A 22,085-nucleotide genomic window follows, 5' to 3' on the forward strand; every position below is an offset into this window, starting at 1 on the left:
CGGGCCTCGATCCCCAGCCCGTACAACGCAGGGCCGTGTGGCGCTGAGAGGTCGAACTCCTCCCAGCCGGCTCCCCGCGCGGCGATGCCGCCCGAGGGCGAAGCCGAGCGGCGCCGCGGCGGCCCCACTGTCCGCAGCGGCGCAGGGGGTGGCGGCCCCGGCGCAGGTCCGAGCCTGGCGGGCCTCGGCCGCCTCGGAGGGGCGGGGCCGGCCAGAGGCAGCGTCCGGGTCGTCAGGACAACCGGCCGCCCGCCGGTTGCGGGTGCCCAGTCGAGCGCCGCGATCCCGGCTTAGGGGACCGGGCCGGGCAGCGCGGCGCTCGGGGCAAGGTCACTGCAAGAGACCGGGTCCTGGGGGCGGCCCGGGGGCCCGACCCGCGTGCGGGACGCTCAAGTGCTCCGCAAAGTCGAGAACGGGCACCAGGCTGAAGGCTCGCCGGAGCGGGGCCCGTGCGGGGGTCCCGCGTCCGCTCCGCGCCGCACCCCCAACCCCCCAACCCGCGGCCGGGCTGGCGCGCCGGCGAGCCCCGCTCTCGCTCGGGAAGGCTGTCCTTCCCATTGTGACCAGGCCGCGTGGCGCCCTGACCGCACCAGGGGTCGCACAGAACCCGCTCCCCGCGGCCATGCGACTTAGACTTGAGGGCAGATCACTCTCCCTCAACCCGCGGAAGGCAACCTGGGGCCGAGCGCGCGTCCTCCCGTCACCAGGGGAGGCGCCGAGCACACGGGGATCGTCAAGTGATCCCCTGGCGGCTGCGGCGGCCGCCGTGTCCCCTTGGTGCCCCGCGCCTCCTCGCGCCGGCCCGCCGGGCTTCCTGCTCGCGCCGCCGAGACTTCCTCCCCGCAGTGCCCGGGTGGCTACCCGAGCGCCAGACCCGAAGGCGGGGAACCCGGGGACTCGAGAAGGGAGGGCCGGGGCGAGGAGAGGGGGCGACACCGTGGGGCCGAGAGGGGCAGGCGCCCCTGGTCGATCCCGGCCGCCGAGGAGAGGTCCCTGGGGCCGGGGCCCGGGCGTTCTCCCGGCGCCGGCTCTCAGGTCCTCTCGGCTGGCGCTCGCGGCCGGCGTCGCCGGGGGTGGAGCGCGGCCCTGCCCCATCCCGGCCCATCCTGCCCCCTCGGTGGGGCTCCGCAGTGCGTCTCCGCGCCGGGTGGGGAGGCCGCACGGCCCGGCGCGCGTCCAAGGGCGCCGGTGCCCCGAGCGCCCCTCCCCGCGCCCCCGGCCCGCTCGCGGAGGCCGCCCCGAGCGGAGCTTTGTGACGTCAGGCGGCCGGCGGGCGGCGTCACGCGCGGGGCTGACCCGGCGCGGGGCGGGGGCCGGGCCGGGACGCGGAGCATGGAGCCGCGGGCCGGCTGCCGGCTGCCCGTGCGGGTGGAGCAGGTCGTCAACGGCGCGCTGCTGGTCACCGCGAGCTGCGGCGAGCGCAGCTTCGCCGGGATCTTGCTGGACTGCACAAAAAAGTGAGCGGGGGCGGGGGCGCGAGCCCGGGACGCCCCCGGATTCCCCTCGGGACACCTCCCCCCTCCCCCCGCGCTGGCCCAAGGCCGGAGCCCGCTCCGGGGCGGGGCGGCGTTGCGCCCGCGCGCTTTCGGTTTCCCCAGCCCCAGTTTCGGGGTGCGCGAGCGCGGCCGCCTCTCGGGGGGCAAAAGTGGTTCTCAAAGTCGTCGCGAGTTTTCGGGCGGGGGATCGCGCGGCCGGGCGGGGGACAGCGGGGGACGCCGGGCTGGAGCCCGGGAGCGGCGCGTGGATCCCGAGCCCCCGCGCCAGCCGCCGCGATGCCGGGCTCCTAACTCCGCACGTCTGCCATAATTAACGCACTTTTCTTTGTTCAGACGCACTGTTGAATTCGGCTCTGTTCAGAATTGTCATCCGTTGGGGGGTGCGGGGGGGGGCTCCCGTGCGCTGCCGCACTTGCCTGGGGGTTACTCACAAGAGGGGGTTCCGCGGGCCCTGAAAAGCCCTCTTCCGGCTCCCGGGCGCAGTCGGGGCTGAAGTGAGGACAGAGGGCAAGCAGTTGTGTCCGGCGGCAGGATTTGAGAACACTGTTTGGGGTTGAGGAGCCCCCAGGCGGAGCAGGGATGATAAGAGACAAGTTGCAGAGCTGCGAGGGGGTGCCCCGCGGGATCCGGGCGTCACTGATGGAGGGGGTCCCCAGGCAGGCCTGGGGCAAGTCCACGCGCCGAGAGGCACCTGTGCACCAGCGGCAGGGAGCTCTGCAGCGGGAAAGAGTCTCCTGGATACAGTGTCACATGGTAGCTAGCTGTCGCGCAGATAAATGATTAGGCATTAATCAGGCGCTAATGTCTCGAGGCTCGGCTGGGCCTTATCCTAAACCACCTCCCCTCTGCAGAGGCCCAGCTTCGCCCCTAGGTGCAGGCCGGGTTTGTGCCCGCGGCATGGATGTGGCGGGAGGACTGTCACCTTTCAACAGTCACCCTGCTGGCGTTATCTCCTCATTAGATGTGCCAGAGCCATTTATGTACAAGTCATGTGATTTAACATATGGCCTCCCAGGTGACTTGTCACCCTGCTCGGAGCCAGCTACTGCAGGGAGCGCTTGGTGGGACCTGGTGACCCCCGCAGGCTGCAGGCACAGCCCCTCAGGAGGGCCAAGCCTGCGCCCTGGAGTGGCCGAGGTCCCCTGCTGCCGGTGGCCAGCACTTCCCCGTCAGGCAGGCCGCACTCCAGCCTTCCTGCACAGCCCTGCCTGGCCTTTCCTCTCTGCAGCGGACACTTGCAGGAGCGCCCCCCCCCCCATTTTCTGGGCTCCCTAACTCAGGACAAAGGAGGCTGCAGGGTAGACTCGTGGCTGGGGGTGTCTGCGGAGGCTGCAGGCTCGCTGCCCTTGCTCTCTGCCTCCAGCCAGGGCTCCGGGCCCTGCGGCCTGTGGGTGCCCTGGTTCAGAGATCTGCATGGCTCCCTACCCGCTCCCCACCCGCTCGTGGAGGAAGCAGGCTCTGCTGGGATCCCAGCATGGGAACTGGCAGCTGTAGGGCGTGTGGGCGTCCGCCCTGCCACGGCCACATGAGGCTGTAACCGGAGCCGCCCACGGAGCCAGGGACCGGGCCTCGATGGGCACAGCTCAGCTGGGCAACGCCCCTTTCTGGCTTGAGTGGGCCCCCAGTCCCCACAGAGAGTCTAAGGCTTAACCTGGCCTCTCCCAGCCCCCCGGTTGTCTGAAGCCTGGCCCCAAAGCCGTCCCTGCCCCTGCCTACCCCGCCTCTCCTCTGCAGTCACCTTCAGTTTCATCCTGATCCCACTTTTCTCCCATAATATTATGAGTTGCGGTGCTCAAGTTCACAGCCAGCTTGTCAGGCAGGGTCCAGAGGCCTGGGCTGGGTGTCTCTGGCAGAGGGGGCCTGGCCTCAGGCCTCAGGGTCCTCAGCACCCACCTGCCTTCCCTGGAGCACTCCCCCTCCCCTCCATGCCACGGGGACAGAGCCAACCGGCCGGGCCCCTTCCCGGGCGTGGGCACTGACAGGCAGAGAGAGCAGCTGGGGGCTCGGATTGCAGGCACCACCCCTCTCCCGGGGCCTGCGGTCCCCGAGTAGCAGGCTGGTGTGGGGTCAGGCCGGGGCAGCAGGCCACTGCGCCCGCGGCGCCCCCGTGGGGCGCGGGCCGCTCACCACTGTGTGTTAGCCTTGCTGGAGCACGCAGGCAGAGCAGGGGGCATCCTCCGGGACGGGCAGTTCTCACAGGGGGCCCAGCTACCAGTGTTAATTTGAGGGCACTCGGGAGGCGGTGCCCCTCGCTGCAGGCCCTGAGCCGAACACGCGTGTGTCCTCGGAGGCCAGGCCAAGTTCCCAGCAGGTGGGAGGCACTCAGTGCCCAGTGCCCACATCCAGCCTTGAACCTACTGCCCAGCTGCCATGTGGGCTGAAGCCAGGTTTTCGGGGAGTCTTGAGTCCACACCCAGTCAGCACGCAAGGAGATGGCCTGAGCCTCGGGCCCACTCCCTGCGTCTCCTGCTGCACCGCCATGGCTCCCGTGTCCAGGCAGACATGGGCGTTGCTTCACAGGCGACTTTGGGGTGTGCCTCTGCTCAGGGACCTCAGAGGGGGCAGCCCAGAGACAGCGAAGGCTCCGAGAGGGAGTCCCCAGGCGGGGCGTGAGGGCCAGCTGCCTGTCAGGCCTGGCCTTGACCTCTGAGCTGGGGTTTCTTAAACTTCCCAGTGTGAATCCCCCGGGCCATCACCACACAGACTCCTGGGCCCCTCTGCTGGAAAGATTGGGTGTGGGCCTTTGTGACCCGCCCAGGGGGGTGGGGTGGAGAAGGAAATGGCAACCCACTCCAGTACTCTTGCCTGGAGAATTCCATGGACAGAGGAGCCTGGTGGGCTCCAGTCCACAGGGTCTCAAAGAGCCAGACACAACTGAACGACTGTCACTGACTCAGTCACTCAGCGGGGTGGCGACTGAGGCTTCTGGAGACTCAGTCTCTGGAGACCAGCCAAGAATCCCCGCCCTGGCTGGTCCCTGGGCAGGGGGGAGCCCCTGCTCAATCCTAGGCACACACGCCCAGGCCCCACTGGCTCTTCCCCTGCCCTTGGGGAGCTGAGTGTGGGGGTGCCCAGTGCACCACAGGCCGGCATGACCTGCAGCCAGCGGGCAGATGCCTCACCAGGGGACCAGGCCGGCATGGCTGATCTCTGGAGCCACTCCAAGGCGGGTGGTGGAGAGGAGGGTTGGTGGGGGGCCTGGCCTTGGGCTTCTGTGGGCATCCTCGGAGAGGTCAGAGGGACACAGTTAGCTGAGTAGCACTGGGATGATGCTGATGGTTCTAAAACACTGGATGCAAGACCCTGGGAGCAGCTGGGGCAGAGATCCTAGGTTGCTGTCCTCAGAGAGAGACAGGGTCCCCTGTGTGGCCCTGGGGGAAGGGCAGGGTCCCCTGTGTGTCCATGGGGGAGGGGGCAGGGTCCCCTGGGTAGCCCTGGGGGAGGGGGCAGGGCCCCCTGTGTCCGTGGAGGAGGAGGCAGGGTCCCCTGTGTGTCCCTGGGGAGGGGGGCAGGGCCCCCTGGGTGGCCCTGGAGGGGTGCATCTGGAGTCCAGGCCACACTTCCTGTCTCTCTACTCCCTGAGCAGAGGTGGACCTCAGGGCAGCCTGGCGCCGCCTGCCCGCCTGTCCCACAGCGCCCGCCCCTCCCCTGCCCCGGCTCCGGCCCTGCGGCTGGCCGTCTGTCTGGCAGGCCGTCTGTCTGGCCGGCCGTCTGTCTGGCAGGCCTGTGGGAGAGAGAAGCTGCTATGTGTTTTCTGAACCAGCGCTGGGGCACTCAGCCAGCCGCAGGGTGGGCCTCGCCTGGGGGCGCGGGGCTGTGGGCTCTGCCCACGTGGGCGTCCACTGCAGCGTGTCCGCTGCAGGAGGCTTCCCTGGACCCTGGCCCGGGGGTGGGCCCCCAGGGCGCTTCTGTTCCAGGAGCCAGGACTTCCCATCTCTTCACAGGACGCCAGGGTGGCCTTTCCCCATGGGAGGATGAGGCAGGAAGGTCCGGGGAACCGGGCTGGGCCCAGAGGCTTCTGCTGGGCGCCAGGCCTGTGGAGGGGAGGCAGCGGTGGGCGTGTGGGGTGTCTCGCGCTCCAGCAGGCTGCCTGGCTGGCTCCTCCTGGCTGTGGGCCCACCAGGGTGGCCCTGGGAGGGTTGCTTAGCTGGAGGCACACATGAAGCCCAGGACAAGGGTGAGCGGAGGCCTGGCCACTGCTGTGGCGCCAGGGACGGCCGGCCGGGCCCCGTGCACCTGCGGGCAGCCATGCTCTCCCCTGGACAGAGCAGCGGGGGACCCTGGGCACTCTGTCTCCTGTGCCCTTGGGGGCAGAACTATCCTGCTTTGGGATCTGACCCCCGATAAACCTCACGGCCAAAGCCGCCCTTGCAAACTTCCCACTTTCTCACCCTGGCTCTGTCTCCCCCGTCCCTCCTCGGGCTGCGGTTTGCTCCAGGCCCCCTCAGGCTTCCTGCTCTAAGTGGGTGTAGGGGGGCCTGCTCTGCCTATGGGTCTCCCCAGCCCCCAGGCTCCCCTCCCAGCTCCTTCTCCTGACCTTGGGGGTGGCTGCCTGGAGGGCCCAGTAGGCTCTGACCCTCAGCACAGCAGAGGGCGGACAGTGGGGCCCAGGTCCTTCCCTAGGGCCTGGCAGACCGTGTCTCTGGCCCCAGGCCCCCCACCTCCTGCCAGGCCCTGCACTGTCGCTGAGGGGCTCTGCCAGGCCAGCCGCACCTCCGTCCCTGAGTGCAGGCCCACATGGGCGTAGCCCGGCCTTGCCAGGGGCCCAGCCCCACGGTCACACACAGACCTCAGTGGTGCCACACCTTGTGCCCGGGGGTCCAGGAGGCGCCCCGTGGGGGCAAGCTGCTGAGGTCCTTCCCTGAGAGAGGGGCCTGGGCTGGAGCCGTCTCTGTGCCCCGGGGCACCCAAGCTGGGGGGCAAGCACAGACTCTGCCCGCCCCCTGGCCTGTTCCAGCCTCCCTGTCCCAGCTGAGAGCTGGGATGGTGACCTGCGCACCTCACGGGGCTGTAGACGGGGCTCTGCCCACGGCCCCCGGCTGGGCAGCCAGGGTTGTGCCGGCCCTGTTTACCCACCGGCAGGCGTGGGTGTGGCCGGGGCCAGGGCCGGGCGGCCGCTCCGGGAAGGAAGTGCCCCAGTCACGGGGCCTGCCGTGCCGGCCACGGCCGCGGTCCCCGGCCACCCACCGTCTGGAGGGAGGCACCGCCTTCGGGCGGTAGCCCGGTGCTCAGGGGGCCTGCACCCCAGGGCGGGGCTCACGGCCTCCACAGCCTCCTGGTTTGATCTGCTGGGGCTGGGGGGGCAGGGGGGCGGGATCGACTGCCAAACTGCCATGGCTGCCCACCACCCCAAGCAGAATCCACCCCAGAGGGGCCAGGTCCCCACTGCTGGCCCCTGGCTGGACGCCGCCCCCATCTCCCCACCTTTCTCTCTCTGCAGCCCTCACCCCCTCCTCCTTCAGTCACACTTGCAGGTCACAGGCCAGCGGTGAGCCAGCTGAATGAGCTGCATCCTCGTGGCCAAGCAGAGGACAGGAGGCCAGGGCCCTGGTTTGCTGGACCCTCTGGGCATTGAAGTGTGAACCTTCCACCCCCTCCAGCAGCTCTCCCATGAAGACTAGATTCAGGGGAGATGGCCTTAGATAAGGTTCCCTTAATGGCTCTAAACTGGGACTCCCCAGTGGCTCAGACAGTAAAGAGTCTGTCTGCACTGCAGGAGACCCGAGTTCAATCCCCGGGGTTGGGAAGATCCCCTGGAGAAGGAAATGGCAACCCACTCCAGTATTCTTGCCTGGAAAATCCCATGGACGGAAAAACCTGGCAGGCTACAGTCCATGGGGTCACAAAGAGTCAGACACAACTGAGCAACTTCACTTTCAGATTTGATAAAGTTTGATGTGATTCCTGGGTGGCGCTAGCAGTAAAGAACCCACCTGCCAATGCAGGAGATGTAAGAGACTCAGGTTCAGTCCCTGAGTGGGGAAGATCCCCTGGTGTCGGGAATGGCAACCCACTCCAGTAATCTAGCCGGGAGAATCCCATGGACAGAGGAGCCTGGTGGGTTACAGTTCACAGGGTTGCAAAGAGCTGAACGTGACTGGAGCAGCTTAGCACAGCGCACAGCACTGGGCATTCACTGGTGATTTTGAATTCAACAGAACTTGGACAGCGTTCCCATGGCGGACGTGCCCTCCCGTGACGGACCGTCAGGGAGGCCGTGGGCCTTTGGCCGCTGCCTTCAGCCCTCTCGCCCGCCTCTACGGTCCCCGCTTCTCAAGTGGCCTGCACCTGGCTCCCAGCCTCCTTGTGTCCCTGGGCACCCATCCCCTGGGGGGGCGGGGAGGAGCCTTCCGGCCACAGGTGCCCGGGGCCACCTGGCTGCAGACGGAGCTGCCATGGTCAGTCGGTCGGTCTTAGCAGCCTTGGTTCTTCTGGGGAACAGTAGAAGCAGAAGTCACTTGGAAACTTCAAAACAGCAAAGCTCACTTATCTTTTCTGCTGTGATTGAATTACACAAGGGAGGGAGAGATGGAGGTGCAGTATTCTTTTTTTTTTGGAGGTGCAGTATTCTAAACTCTTGTCTGAAAGTCTGTTCTGTGCTGGAAAATGAAAACTAACAGCTTTTAGCTTAAGCGGTCTTACAAATGGAACCACGGTGTTTGCAGTGGTGTGTCGCTGCCGGGGGAGATGCAGCCTGTTTGGGCTTGGCTGTCGTTGTTTGGAGTGGTGTTCTGCTGCTTCAGGAGCGGCTGGCTCCCTCATGAGATGTGACTTCAGACGCCCCCAGCATGCGAGGCCGGCTGGCCAGCGCTCTGGAAGGGTGCTGCCCTGAAGCCATTCGAAGCAAGCGCGGGCCATTCTGGGGAGCCCTGGGGTGCTGGCCACGTGCTTGGCCTCAGCTGTGGGTCTCTGTGGGAGGGCGGCCTCCTGCCTTCTCTGGACCTGCAGAACGGAGGGGAGGGGCCGGGGTACCAAGCAGGAGGGGTGGTTCTTCCAGGTCATAGTGGGCAGGGGCCGCCTGTGGGGGATGCCCTCACCTGAAAGCAGCATTCGGGGGGAGCAGGCTGACTCTCAGGCCTGGGGCTTACTGGGCTTGGCCGTGAGTGGCCCCCACCCCCAGACACACTCTGCACCAGGGACCCCGGTCCCGTGGGCTCTCCTGGGCCTGTCGGTCCCCCTGGGGATGCAGGCGGGATCTTCCTTATGAGAGTGTTGCCCTCAGGGAGCAGGGGGTGAGCGGATGAGGCCTGTGGGCAGGGGCCACTGACCACACAGCAGCCGGGTCCCCACAGGCTGGGCCAGGCCTGTCCAGGAACGGAGGCCCCAGTTGCCGGCTTCCTGGGCCTCCGGGTCTGCAGCTGTGAGTTCTCCTCGTTCCAGGAACGGAGGCCTGGACGCTCAGTGCCTGTTGGCCCGTGGGCTTGATGCTGAGCGCCTGATTTCAGAGCACGCAGCCCGCACCTGGGCTGCCCCAGGCGGGTGCTGGGGGGCGTGCCTCTGTTAAAGCCGGGAGATCCTGCTGGGCCCCGCCCCCCGCGCGGGGGCTGGGCGCGGGGGTCCTCCCTGTGCTGACCGCCCCTTTCTGTCTCCCCATGACCAGGTCTGGCCTCTTCGGCCTGCCCCCGTTGGCTCCGCTGACCCAGGCCCAGGACGTCCCTGTCAACGGCTGCCACGGCCCGTCCCCCGCGGAGGGAGACGCGGAGGCCATGCCCCTGGGGACGGGCCCCCCGGAGCCTGAAGGCGGGGACGGGCCCCCCCAGCCGCCCCCGCCGCTGGTCCCGCCGCTGACGGCCGGAAGCCTGCCCCCGTTCCCGCCCTACTTCGAAGGCGCCCCGTTCCCGCCCCCGCTCTGGCTGAGGAACACCTACCGGCAGTGGGTGCCGCAGCCGCCGCCCAGGGGTGTCAAGAGGACCCGCCGGCGCCTGTCCCGCAACCGTGACCCCGGCCGCCTGGCCCTGAGCCCCATCCGCCTGCGGCCGCGCCAAGTGCTGTGTGAGAAGTGCAAGAGCACCCAGAGCCCCCCGGAGGCCAGCCCCGGGACCCCCGCCGCCCCCCGGCCGCGCAGGGAGCCCCGCAAGCCCGAGGACCCCGACGGAGGAGGCGACGCGGCCGCCGCCAAGAGGAGCAGGCGCGCGCGGCGGGGGGAGGAGGCGCGGCCGGGGGTGCCGCGGAGCCCGGCCATTAAGATCTCCTACAGCACGCCCCAGGGCACCGGGGAGGTGGTGGAGATCCCCCCACGCGTGCACGGCTCCCTGGAGCCCTTCTGTCCACCCCCGGCCTCGCCTGGAGTCCCGGACCCCGAGCCTCCCAGGGACCGGCTGGCCGCAGGCGCCCCCGCCTCCATCCCCAAGCTGAAGCTGACGCGGCCCCTGCCCCCCGGGGCCGCCCCGCCGCCCCCCAAGATCCGCCTGAAGCCGCGCCGCCTGGGGGCTGGCGAGCAGGAGCCCGTCTACAGGGCCGAGCTGGTGCAGGAACTCAAGGGCCAAGGGCCCCCGGCCGACGGCGCCGCCCACCGCGGCGGGCTGGCGGACTCGTCCTCTGCGAGCTCTGGCGAGGACGATGACTGCAAGGGGTGTCCCCGGGGTGCCCACGGACCTGACAATGCTGGGCTGGCTTTCCTCGCCACCTGCCCCGGGAGAAGCGGCTGTACTGGCGAGCTGGCGTGGAGCAGCGACAGCCTGGACGAGTCCAAGTCATCCGGCTCGGACGGGACGTTGCCGGACACCTGCGACCTCTCGCCCGGCGATGGCGTGCCCTCTTCATCCAAGGGCACGAGGCCCACAGTCCCGCCCCTGACGGTCAGGCTGCACACGCAGAGCGTCTCCAAGTGCGTTACCGAGGACGGGAGGACCGTGGCTGTAGGGGACATTGTGTGGGGTAAGGTTCACGGCTTCCCTTGGTGGCCAGCACGTGTCCTGGACATTAGTCTTAGCCAGAAAGAGGACGGGGAGCCCTCCTGGCAAGAAGCGAAAGTCTCGTGGTTTGGTTCTCCAACTACGTCATTTTTGTCAACCTCAAAACTGTCCCCTTTCTCTGAATTTTTCAAACTGAGATTTAACCGTAAGAAGAAGGGGATGTATCGGAAAGCTATCACAGAGGCCGCCAATGCCGCCCAGCATGTGGCCCCAGAAATAAGGGAGCTCTTAACCCAGTTCGAAACATAACCCGGGTTCCCAGCCAGGTGAGTGTGTGCGTGGAGGGCTGCTTCTCTCCAGCCGCCCTGAGCCTGTGTCCGTGGCTGGGCTGTGCCTCCAGCCTGGGCCTCGGTGAGCCAGGGGGTGAGGGATGCCCTTGGCCAGGCTGGCTCGCCGCTCCGAAATGGGTGGTCTGGAAGATCGTCCTGCTCGCTGGTAACGTCCCCCCAACGTTTCGGATCACAGAAGAGATGCTTTAAGAGTGGGCGAGTCGTCAGCCACCTGGGCAGAGAACAGAGCTAGTTTGTGTTTTGTGGCCATTTTTCAAAGGCCATGAAAGATCTGCTTGCTCCTCCATTCGTGTTTTGGAGAAAGGGGAGAGCCGGTGGCTGGGGTGGGCACAGGAGGGGCTTGCTCTGATTCTCTTCCCTCTCAGACAGACGGGGCAGTCTCCCTCCTGCCCTTCCCCTACTGCAGGCTGGCAGGTGCGTCCAAGGGTCCAACTTCGCAGAAAGGAGGAAGGTCGCTCAGCTGCCTTCCCCCAGAGGTGATGCCTGTGGCCCAGTGCCCCTCTCCTGGTGCCAGGGGGACTCCTCTTCATCAGCCATGGCTTGGTGCCTGGGGCTTGCAGCTCCAGGCTCCTGGAGGGCATCCAGGATCTGCCCTGTCCAGTACCATGGCCTCTGTCTCCAACCCCGGGGGCACTCTGTGGGACCCCCGGCCATGGCCCCACCTGGAGCCTCTGTGGGGCCAGGTGTCCCCAGGTGGGGTGGGTCACTGTGTGACCTGTCTGATTGCCTCGCGGGCTGTCGGGACATAGCGAGGGGCCGAGCCGTGTGCTGTGAGCGCTCCCGGGGCCTGAGACGCAAGGAGGTGGGGTTGGTAGTGTCTGATGCCCCAGCCCTGGCCCTGGGCAGCAGCAGGTCCGAGGGCCGGCCCCTTCCTCTGCTGGCTCCAGGCAGGCTGTGGCCACCCGAGGCTCCAGGCTGCCTCGGTGGACCACAGTGGGCATGTCAGGGTCCCTAGTGCGGGGCAGCCCATGGCCCCTTCCTGGCCCCATGGCCTCAGGCCAGCGCCCCTGACTCAGTTGGGGTCTGTCCTTCATCTGGGCCTCTGCCCTCGTCTCTGGACCTTCGGGTGACCTTGTCTGGCCTGGCTCTCCAGCTTGTCCACCTGTCTGTGCTGACTTCCCGGGCAACGCCAGCCTTCAGGGCTGGGTGGGTCGGCTGGCCGGTGGCCGGGGAGGGGGTTCAGGGAGTGCTTGCTGCCGCCTCACTGCTGGGCCAGCTGCAGCGGGTCCTGGGACTGAAGAAGCAGGGACGAGGGGCACATCTGGTCTGGGGTCCCTGCTGGGATTCTTGAGGCCTCGTCCCCCTCCCCCCCTTCCCTGTGCCTCCTGAGTGCTCCCAGAACTCTGGGCACAAACTCCTCCCAGGAACCCAGCACTCCTCCATCGGTTCTGGCCTTTGTGTGGGGTGTGGGCGTGGCACCGCCCTGGGGTAGGGGGCGTCAAGCCAGCGAGGGTGTCGAGTCAGGGCACCCCATGGGGAGGGGCCCAGAGAAGGCCCCGATGCCCGGCCTCCCGTTTCCCTGGCATCTCTCTGTTGCGGCTGCGTCCCACTGGCCTGGGGACCACTCGGGCCCTGTCTCTCTCCGTGCCCTTCTGCTCCCAGCCCGGCCCACCCTGTCTCTGGCCTGGGGCGGTGGGCGGCTTGCCCACAAACCCTGTGAGAGAGAAGGCAGCCCCTTAGGTTCAGGGCTCGCTGTGTTTATCTGGAGGCAGAGGAGGAATCTCACCAGACAAGTTTGCCTGCTGCGGGGGCCTGGCTCCTGGGGCTCTGGGAGCTTGGGGTGGGGGGGCGGTGGGGGGTTGCTGAATCCTTTCGGCGCCAAAGCAAAGTGGTTTTGCTTGATGGGCTTTTGGGTTTTGTTTCTTGAGGATTAAAGACTGCTGAGGTTTGTGCCAGCCAGGTGGTTGGTCTGCGGGCGTCAGCCAGCCGGGGTCTCGCGCTCGGGTGGGGTCGGTGGTCTTCCGGTGGGCACACTTGCTTTCAAGTGTCAAGTGTCTGGCGGGCAGCCTGTCTGGCCTGCTCTCTGAAGGGGAAACAGGGAGCTGCCTTCGCTGGGGAAGGTGGGTTCCCCTGTGGGCTCCCCGGGCAAGCTGAGGGCGCTGGGGCTGGCCCAGGGGGTCCCCGCAGAACCTGTGTGAGATGCAGGTGGGGAGCCCTGTGGGGTGCTGGGGGCAGGGCCGGGGTGTCCAGGAGCCGGGTGCCAGAGGGTGGGCCCAGGGCTGGGAGCTCGGCAGGAGGCCTGCTGGGAAAGGCAGTCCTGCGGCCCCACGTGGCTCCCCAGCCTGGCGCAGGGCCCTGCCATCCCCAGGGGCTGATGGAGGCCGTGTGGGGAACGTGGGGTTTGGACTCCGGAGAGCCCAGACCTCGACCCCGAGATACCCCGCCCCCTTGCAGGGCTGCTGGAGGCTCCGCCGGGAGGTGGGTGCCCACGTGAGCATCCTGAGAGCTGCCCAGGGGCCGGCGGCCAGGGCACTGGGGAGGCCGGCAGGTCCTGCCCCCAGCCCTGTGTGCCATGGCGGGGAACAGGCACCCAGCAGGCATGGACCCAGCCCCGTCTGAGCCCCAGCTTCCTGTCTGTCTTGGGGTGACAGGGGCACGTGCCCCCAGGTGGAGGGTGAGTGAGTGACCTGTCTGGCTGTGTACTCCAGGCTCCTCCGCGTCCCCCCGTGGGGCAGGGTTGTGCTCCTGACCGGATGGGCCGGGCAGCTCCTAGTGCCCACTGATCAGGGGCGAGGGCCCCGCAGGTGTGACTGACGGGGGTGCCCCCAGGGCAGGGCGGGTCAGGCCCCCCCACCTGCCAGGTGTGGCATGAGCCCCCGGCCTCTTCCCCTCAGACCCCGTGGTCACCGCTTCCCTCCCCACTCGCACACCCCCCGACCCAGCCAGGACCAGATGCTCTGCTGGATGCGGACGGAAGTGTATAGTCACCGTGGCCCTCGCCTGGTGGGCGGGGGGAGGGCTGTGACTCACCTCTCCAGATTCATGTGTGATCACGCGCAGGAATGTGCTGAGAAGGGGACAAGGGCCTCCGGGCGGAGTGTCTGGTGAGGAAGCTGATTGGGACTGGGGCTCTGGGAAGGCTTCCTGGAGGAGGTGACGTACAGCCGAGATTAGAACAGGAAGTTAATAGGGTGAAGATGGGCATCGGAGGCAGGAGGGAGCCGGGCCTGTCCCTGGGGGCAGGGAGAGACCACCAGCTGTGGCCTTGCCCTCAGAGAAGGGGCGCCACGGTGGGACATTAAGCCGGGGGTGACGGTCCTGTGTTGGAAAGATGCCCCGGCTGTGGGCAGCGGTATGATGGGGGAGGCTGTGCCACAGAACAGCAGCTGAGACCAGGATGGGGAGTCAGGGGGCTATGGGGAGCAGGGGCAGAGGCCCTGGGGGTGGGCTGGGGCTGCTGGGCACGCCTAGAGCTCCGGGACCCCTGCGCCCTCGCCAGCCTCAGCATCTCGTCAGCGTCCCCGTGCCTGGGTCTGAGCGCAGAGGCGGCTCAGGGTCTAGCCTCAGAGGAGGGTTGGGGCCAAGTGGTGGTTCAGGACTGGCAGGCGCAAGGGGTGTGGGGAGGGGGCCCCGTGGAGTGGGTGGAGCTCAGAGTGGTGGAGAGGCAGACAGCGGTGACCAGAGGTGTGAGGCCCCTGGGAGCCCAGGAAGGAGGCCAGTGGAGAGGCGGGTGGACCCAGGACCCCCGGGGAGGTGGCAGGCGAGCCTGGATTGGGTGGGGGCCACGCCTGGCCCACAGGCCCCATCCAGGGCAAGCGGTAACAGAGCATCTACTGGACGCGGGGTCCCTGGGAGCGCACCCTGGGCCCCGGGCAGTCAGGGGTTATGGGAGCAGCGTCCAGGTGTCCCGAAGCCCCGCAGAGCTGTGTGCCTCCCTGGGGTGAGTGCCCCGCCTCTCAGCCCAGCGGGAAATTCTCAGGCTCCCCGTGAGCCGGGCAGGCCCGAGGCAGCCACTTCCTGCAGGCCAGAGCTTTCGGGGTCTCTCAGCTGTGCCTCCCTGGGGAGCTCCTGGTTTTACTAAGCGGAGTGCATCCTGGGGTGAGCCTCGGCTCTGTGGCTTCCCGAGGCTGCTGTCCCAGATGACCTGTCTCAGGCCAGCGGGAAACGCAGAAACCTCTGGAGGCCAAATGCAAAACCCAGGTTCTCTTCCTGGGGCTCCGGGGCGGGTCCTGTAGCCTCTCGCAGCTGCTGGGGGCTCGGGCGCCCCGGGCCCGTGGCCGCACCAGCAGCCTCATCGTCGGGGGCCCCCGCTGTATGGAAGCCGCGTCTGCCTCTCCCCACGAGGCCCTGGGAGGCCCCCTCCAGCCTCATCCGCTCTCTCAGAGCCCTCCTCTCGTCACACCTGTCATGTCTTCCCCACGGCTCCGGGGGGTACCCTGGTCGCCCACCACATCCTCTGTCCACTCAGCAGCCCCCATGGGTGCGGGCACAGCTTGCATCCCCGTCCGGCTGGGCTGGGGGTCCAGGGCGAGGGAGGCGCCCTGCCCCGCAGGAGGCTGTGCACACGGCTGGGTCCCAGCAGCACTTTCAGCCTCACGAGGTGACTCTCGTGGGAACTGAAGACAGCGGCCGGGAAGCCAGCCCGGAAGCCCTACAGTCTGGCTCCTGGCGGCCACCCCGCCTCACCCCGCTGGAGCCGTGCTCACGCGGGCGGAGGCCTCCAGATCCTGTCCCCAGGCTCCGGCTTCCTCCTGGGCTTCTCCTTTCCAGAGCTGTATCTGCGGGCCCGGCGTCCCAGACAGGCTTTCAGTTCAGCTCAGTCCAGTTGCTCAGTCGTGTCCGACCCTCTGCGACCCTGTGGACTGCAGCACGCCAGGCCTCGGTGTCCATCACCAACTCCCAGAGAGGCGTTGCTTTCTTCCAACTCTAAATAAAAACGTGCCTCCGCTTCTCAGCTGACTTCCGCCTTGCTTTCAGCGAGCTCAGGTTGTCTGCGAAGGTGGTAATTATTTTGTTCCAGAGGAAATTCAGGCCTGTGATTCGAGGCCTGGGCCCCGCCCCTCTGCATGGCCTCCCAGGTGGGCACCGGGCGGCACAGGACACGGGCCTGGGTGTGGAGGCGCTCCTCTGGGGCCCTGGGGTCCCTGCGGGCCGCGGGAGGGCCTCCGGGCCTGGGGGAGGGGCCGCGGGAGGGCCTCCGGGCCTGTGCCTTCAGAGACAGCAGTGCCCCTCCTGCAGGCGCCTTAGCCTCAGCTGGCCACAGACAGCTCCAAGTGCCCATCCCTCTTTCCCCCAGGGTCCGAGGCCCCTGGGTGCGCGGGCAGGGGCTGATCCAGGCCCTGAGCTCTGCACCGCTGTGCCCCGGGACTCGGGTGGGACCCTCCACGGGTGGCGGGGTTTCAGCTGCCTGCCGGGAGGCCGTTCTGTCCAGTGACCCGATCTGCTCCTTAGCCACGTGCAGCGTCAGTGGTCATATGCAGATGTGGTCTTCAGACGAGGGCCCAGGCCTTCCAGCTGACCAGGTGCCCATGGTAAACAGGGCTGACCGCTTTCATCCAGGCCGATGACCCTTGATGCATCGCTGTCTGTGGGCTGCTCAGCCCCTGAGTCCACCTGAGGAGCACAGCCGTCCCTGGCCGCGGGCCTGGCTCTCCGCCAGGACACGGGATTCCGTCTGCGTGGCATTTCCAGCCTAGGCCCAGGATCCCCCATTTCCTGAGGGGCTCTGGGTCCTCTCCGGGGCGTGGCGTCCAGCCGTCCTGCCTGGGTGAGGGCTACTGGCCGTGGGTCGTGTTGTTCCCAGGTCGTTAATTGCCCTTCGCAGTTCAGAGACCTGGAGCTACTTTCTTTCAGGAGAAAAGAGATATGATTTCACATGGACTCTTCTAATTCAGATTTTTTTTTTACTTGTTTACCACTTTATTTGTATCTCTGCCCCCTTGTACTGAAATTCTTAGTTCTTAGTAGCACAGCAGTCAAATGTAAAAGTTGACATCTGTCAAATGTTAATGTGCAGACTACATCATATATGGAATCATTCGGGACAGGGAGGCCACCAGCTCGGGCAATCTGGGGGAACCCTAGGCCTTTTGTGCCTGGGGTCTGCCCTTCAGGGGACACGTTAGAGTCCTGTTTCCGAGTCATGGGGACAGGGCCCCCTCCGGGGTTGTCATGACCTCAGGCACCGTTAGTCACTGATTCCATCTTTCTTTTCACCTCTGGAGACTCCTGTACATTCTGGTTGGTGTCTGTCATTCGGTGCGTGTTACGAGGGTTCCCGGTCCGTCTGAGCATCATCCGGGCTCCTCCGGGCCAACCCTGTCCTGCAGACTGCCTTCCCGCCGTGCTTGCCTGTCCTCCTGTGTTCATGACGGAAGTGGACACACAGGGGCGCCGCCCACTGTCTCTTGGCTCTGAGTGGTAAGGCAGCTGTGCCCAGCCTTTCCTGTGCCCGCTGGCCGCCACTGCCTTGTCGAGGAGGGAATCCTGAGCGCTCTAGGCACGGCCGTGACCCCGACGGGCCGCACACCTCGGGGTTCCCCGTCCCGGCATCCTTGTGTGTCAGGGCTTCTTCACATCCTGGTCCTGTTCTTTGCGGTCCTGTTGGGGTCTCCCCTTCGAGGAAATCAGCTCCTACACACTCAGACCCACACACTGCCCGGCACGCAGGAATGCCCACGGAGGCCTGGGCACTCTGCATGGCCCGCCCCTGCTCAGCCCGGTGCTGGGTTCCTGGCGCCCTGCACGCTGGGCTGCGGCACCCTGTCCTGCAAGTGGGGAGACAGGTCTCCAGGGAGGCTCTTCCCTGTGCAGCAGGCAGCCCTGGTCTTCGGGAGGCAGAGCCCAGAGCCGTGCCCAGGCGTATCCGCCCACTCAGCACCCTGGGCGACAGGAGGTGCTTCCCGTGGGGAGGGCGGGGCCTGGAGACAGGCTCTGGGCCCGTTGACTTCGGCCCCGCTGTGTCTCTGGGTTGAGAACTCTGAGCTGGAGGCACCCACACCTCGTCTCCATGGCAGATCTGGACAGGCAGGGGAGCACTGGCTGGAGGAAGGGGCTGCCTGGGTCTCTGGATGAGGAAGTGGGCCACGTGTCAACCCTCCGCGTGTCCCCACAGGGAAACAAACAGCCTTCCAGGCTGCGCCCCGGGGAGCTGGCGTCCTGGGACCCGCCCCTTCCCCAGTTACCTGGCCAGGGTCTCACCGGACCTGGTGCAGCCTGCATGTGGCTGAAGGGACCACAGGACCAAGCAGGGGTCTGGCCAGGCAGGTGCTCAGGGTCCACAAGGCTGTGCTGGTCTCCGCAGGGTAGGGGCAGTGGCCGAGCCTTAGGCCTTCATGGGCCACGTGGATGGGTGGAGCTGTGGCAGAGGCCCTGTGCGTGGACGTGGAAGGCTGTGCACCCGCCGAGCTGCCCTGGGCCACCCTCCTAGGCATCATCTGTGAGTCAGGCCACAGTCACCCCCTGGGGGCTTCCTCCTGGGGAGCTAGGAAGGTGAGCTTTTCCCGGGATGCCTGCCGCGAACCTGTGCCCCTCCTGCAGTGTCGAGGTGGGGTGCGGGGCTGGGGGCTCTGGGGGCTGCCCGGGGTTGTCGTGGTGGAGGGACAGGGGCCACCCTGCCCAGAGGGAACACCCCATTATTGAAGAGGGGTGGTGTCGGCCGGCGGGGGTGCGGGGGTGAGAGAAGCGACCCGCGGCCTTCCGAGAGCCACCAGCTGGCTGCCCCAGGCAGGGAGTGTCAGACTGGGAGGTGGGACCCAACCCCCCGGGGCCTCCACATCCATGTTCCTCCTGCTGGGAGAGGCCTCTGGTCGCAGAGGGCGCAGGCTTGTTGGGGCATCTCCCTAATGAGGGCCATGGCTTCAAAGAGGTTGTGGCCACTCGAATCAGCCCCAGGCCCAGTGTCTCTGCAGCGATGTGGGGTTGCCTTTGATTTGAGCCCCTTTAAATGCTGAAATGTTGCATTAATGGGGCACTTGGAGTTTCCGAGTGTGGCTGTTCCCGTGGATGCTGTGACCAAGCTCTGAGGTGGTGGGGAGGCACGGGGGTGGGGCAGAGGGGGGTTCCTCCTGCAGACCCCGAGTGGGGCTGCCGCTCGAGGCCAGGAGCTTCCCCGGAGCCTTGGGGGGAGGAGAGAAGTCAGCCTGATGACTGGCTGCGGGCGGGCTAGTGTCCGTGCATCTTGCTGCGGCGCGGCCAGTGGGGTCACTGCTCGCAGGCTGCACTGAGAGCAGCGACGGCAGCAGGAGGCCTCCCGAGTCGTCCCTCCCCCTCGGGGACGCAGGCCGCCGCAGGATCATTTGCATTGCTCTGTGCACATCCATCTCTGGGGTTTTACATTTTAAACAGAAATGAAGAAAGGCTTTGGTTCCTTGTCCACAGTAGAGTGAGATGTTCCTGAGCACATCTCTTTTTGCTTAATTTTTTGTTTTAAATTTGTGTGTTCATTGTTGGCTGTGTTGGGTCTCTGTTGCTGCACAGGCATTTCTCCGGTTGTGCTGGGCGAGCCTCTCATTGCTGGGGCTTCTCTTGTTGCGGAGCACAGGGTCTTGGCACAAGGGCTCAGTGGTTGCAGCCCCCGGCTCCAGAGCACAGGCTCAGTAGTCATGGTGCACGGGCTTGGCTGCTCTACAGCCTCTGGGATCTTCCTGGACTCGGGTTCAAACTTGTGTCTCCTGCGTTGGTGGGCAGATTCTTTACCCCCGAGCCACAAGGGAAGCCTTACTGAATTTTCATCCAAAGCAGTGCTACGTGGGCTTCCCTGGTAGCTCAGTCGGTAAAGAATCTGCCTGCAGTGCAGGAGACCCAGGTTTGATCCCTGGATCAGGAAGGTCCACTGGAGAAGGGAATGGCAAACCTACTCCAGTATCCTTGCCTGGAAAATCCTATGGACAAAGGAGCCTGGCAGGCTATTATAGTCCATGGGATCATGAGAGTCGGACACGACTTAAGAGACTAAACCACCAACCAAAGTTACCTACATTCACGGTTTGAAACCCGCTAGTGACATGAAGTGTATAATGAAAGGATTTCTCTCCACGTTTCTACACTCATCCTGCTTCTTGTCTCATGATTTCCCAACTTAAGCGTTCTTTATGGACAGTTTTCCTGTGGAAAAGGAAGATTTTGCAGCCTTATAACCCCCGTTCCCCTGCCACACATACACACAAGCGTAGTTTCTGGCTAAATCAAGATTCGGTGCTGATATTAAAAATTGCAGCTTATCCACACAGGTAATCATGGCACATTTAGTTTCTCTTCAGCTCCGTCCTCTGCAGAGTCGCATTTCCCTCACTGTGGGCCATCTGTGTGTCTTCACTGGGCCCCAGCGCTCTGAGAGAAGTGGAGACCTCAGCGCCCCAGAGACGCCGAGCCTTTGTTTCCCTTTACGACCACCCTGTGAACAGACCTCTCCGAAATGTGGTGGCGTCAGACACCACTGCTCGCTCACGTCTCATGATTCTGCGCGCCCCGGGGCAGGCGTGTCAGCTGCACGGGCATGTCCGAGAGGCTCCTCGCCCTGAGGCCTGGGCTGGGGTGGCTGGCCCCCAGGCCCCCCACACACACCCCGGGGCCCCTCCCCGGGGCAGGCTGGGCTTTCCCGCGGCCGGGCAGTCTCAGGGCTCTCGGGGTCTGCGCCGGGCCCCGGCCCAGCCTGCCTGTCGTCCCCGTGCAGGAACAAGATGTGGGCGGGGAGCTGCAGGGTGCGTGGCCCTCCTGTTCCTGTTGGACACCAGGCCTCGCCCTCCTCCTCCTCCCAGGCTGCACCCCATCCTGGAGCCTCCCGGGAGGCCTGGAGGGCTGGAGGGTGGGGGCGCTGGTGGACACTCTCCCCCGTCTGCTGCACTCAGGAAGGCCTCTTCCCTGCAAGCCCCCTGCTTTCCTTGGTGGGGGGGTTGACCCTGAGACTCTGGGCCAAGGTGTCGGCTGCCCCTGTGGCCAGGTTCACCTGCTGGACAGCCCCTGGTTGTCAGATGGGAGGCGGGGGTGTGTCAAGAGGCAGGGTGGAAGCCTGGGCTCCCCACCCGCTTGAGAAAGGATTTCCCTGTCCAAGGTCTGTTCCGCGCCCCCCGCCCCAGGGGGTCTCCTGAGCCAGGAGGGCGCCTCTTGTGGGTGGGGCTCCCAGCGAGGGGGCGTGTGTCTCCAGGGGCACCCGTCATACCCACACTGGGGCCTTCTGGGCCTTGCACCCAGCTATCAGCTCCCCGAAAGCCCCAGCCCCGAGTGGCTGGAAGGTTCCAGAGCGGCCGGCCTCACTTCAGCCTCTGTGAGCCTGGCCCAGGGCCGGGGCTGCCAGACCAGCCTGTGGTCTGGGTCCCTGAGCCACAGAGGATCCCAGCCCTTCCCCTGGCAGGCAGGGGTGCAGGGGCGGGGGGCCCTGCCCAAGGAGAGGGGGCGGGGCACCATGGGAGGCAGGACCCCTGGGCTGGTGGGAACTGGGGGTGGGGTCCCTGAGGCCCACGGAGGCTGAGGGTCTGGCCCAGGAGCGCTCGGGGCGGGCACTCTGGCCTGGCGCTGGCCTGCCCCTTGCCCTGGATGCTGACATGAGTTACTCTGTCCCTCTCTGCTTTCCCCCAGGTCACCAACGCTGAGGGAAGGGCTGTCCTCCCGCAGCTCTCAACGTCGCAGGCGTCCTTCACACCCCCGCCCCACCCGAGGACGCTGCGAGCCTTCTGGTTGGCTGTATGCGGAGACCCCGCCCTCGGGGTCAGCCAGGTTCAAGACCTCTGCAGGGAGCCGGCGGGTCTGCCCGTGAGGACTGACCCCCGCCCGGCGCACAGCGGCTCTTCTCGGCCAAATGTATTTATTCCCACCACACAGTCTCGAGCTTTTCTGGTTCCTCAGAGGCCGGAGTCCAGCAGGGAGGGCAGCCCCCCGAGGACAGAGTGCCCGGCACCTCCCTGCCGGCCTGGGCACGAGCAGCTGCGCGTGGCGGGCCGCCGCCGCCCCCCGCGAACCCTGACTTGCCCCGGGCTCCCATCCCGCCAGGCACGCGGTCTCCGCCCGTCCCAGGCTGCCGCTCTGCAGTCAAACTGCAACATGAAAAGAATAAACACCTCACCTGTCGTTTGTAAGAGTCCATTCCATACCCCTTTTTGTCGCTTTAAAGACCGAAAAGAAGAAAGATAAAGTCAGCTCTGCTCTTGGTTTAAATGCAGGAGAATAGAGAGATGTGAGCGGAAGTGCCCTGGCTCTGGCAGGCCTGAGCTGTGTGCCCCTCCAGAGGGTACTGAGCCCTCGGGTGCTGGCGGCTCTGAGGTCGCGTCCCTTCTTCCCTGGGGGCCGGGCCCCTGCTCTGGGGGAAGCACCCCTCTTCCCCGGCGGGGGCTCGGCTCAGCCTCTCCTGGCCTGCCCAGGGCTTTCTGACCGCACGTTTTGCGGGGGAAAGCAACAACTCAGGAGGTAGAGAACTTTGCTCTGGTTTTTCCCTGTGAAAGCTCTCCCCC

The 22,085-nt window shown here is 66.3% G+C and overlaps 1 protein-coding gene across 1 annotated transcript; it reads left to right on the forward strand.

Moving 5' to 3' along the window:
• The first annotated feature begins 964 nt into the window (after window positions 1-964).
• On the forward strand, window positions 965-21,686 carry PWWP2B (PWWP domain containing 2B). The gene is made up of 3 exons (XM_055560622.1): window positions 965-1,457; window positions 9,097-10,677; window positions 21,217-21,686. Exons 1-2 carry the CDS (start codon window positions 1,333-1,335, stop codon window positions 10,658-10,660), a joined length of 1,689 nt encoding a protein of 562 aa, XP_055416597.1. The 5' UTR covers window positions 965-1,332; the 3' UTR covers window positions 10,661-10,677; window positions 21,217-21,686.
• The last annotated feature ends 399 nt before the right edge of the window (window positions 21,687-22,085 follow it).

Source organism: Bubalus kerabau, chromosome 22 (genome assembly GCF_029407905.1).
Source record: "Bubalus kerabau isolate K-KA32 ecotype Philippines breed swamp buffalo chromosome 22, PCC_UOA_SB_1v2, whole genome shotgun sequence".
Classification (NCBI taxonomy): Eukaryota; Metazoa; Chordata; class Mammalia; order Artiodactyla; family Bovidae; genus Bubalus; species Bubalus kerabau.

Coding starts and splice junctions, on each gene's coding strand:
- PWWP2B (XM_055560622.1), top strand. CDS start 1,333: ATGGAGCCGCGGGCCGGCTGCCGGCTGCCCGTGCGGGTGGAGCAGGTC. Junction 1,458..9,096: donor TTGCTGGACTGCACAAAAAA/GTGAGCGGGGGC, acceptor CCCCATGACCAG/GTCTGGCCTCTTCGGCCTGC.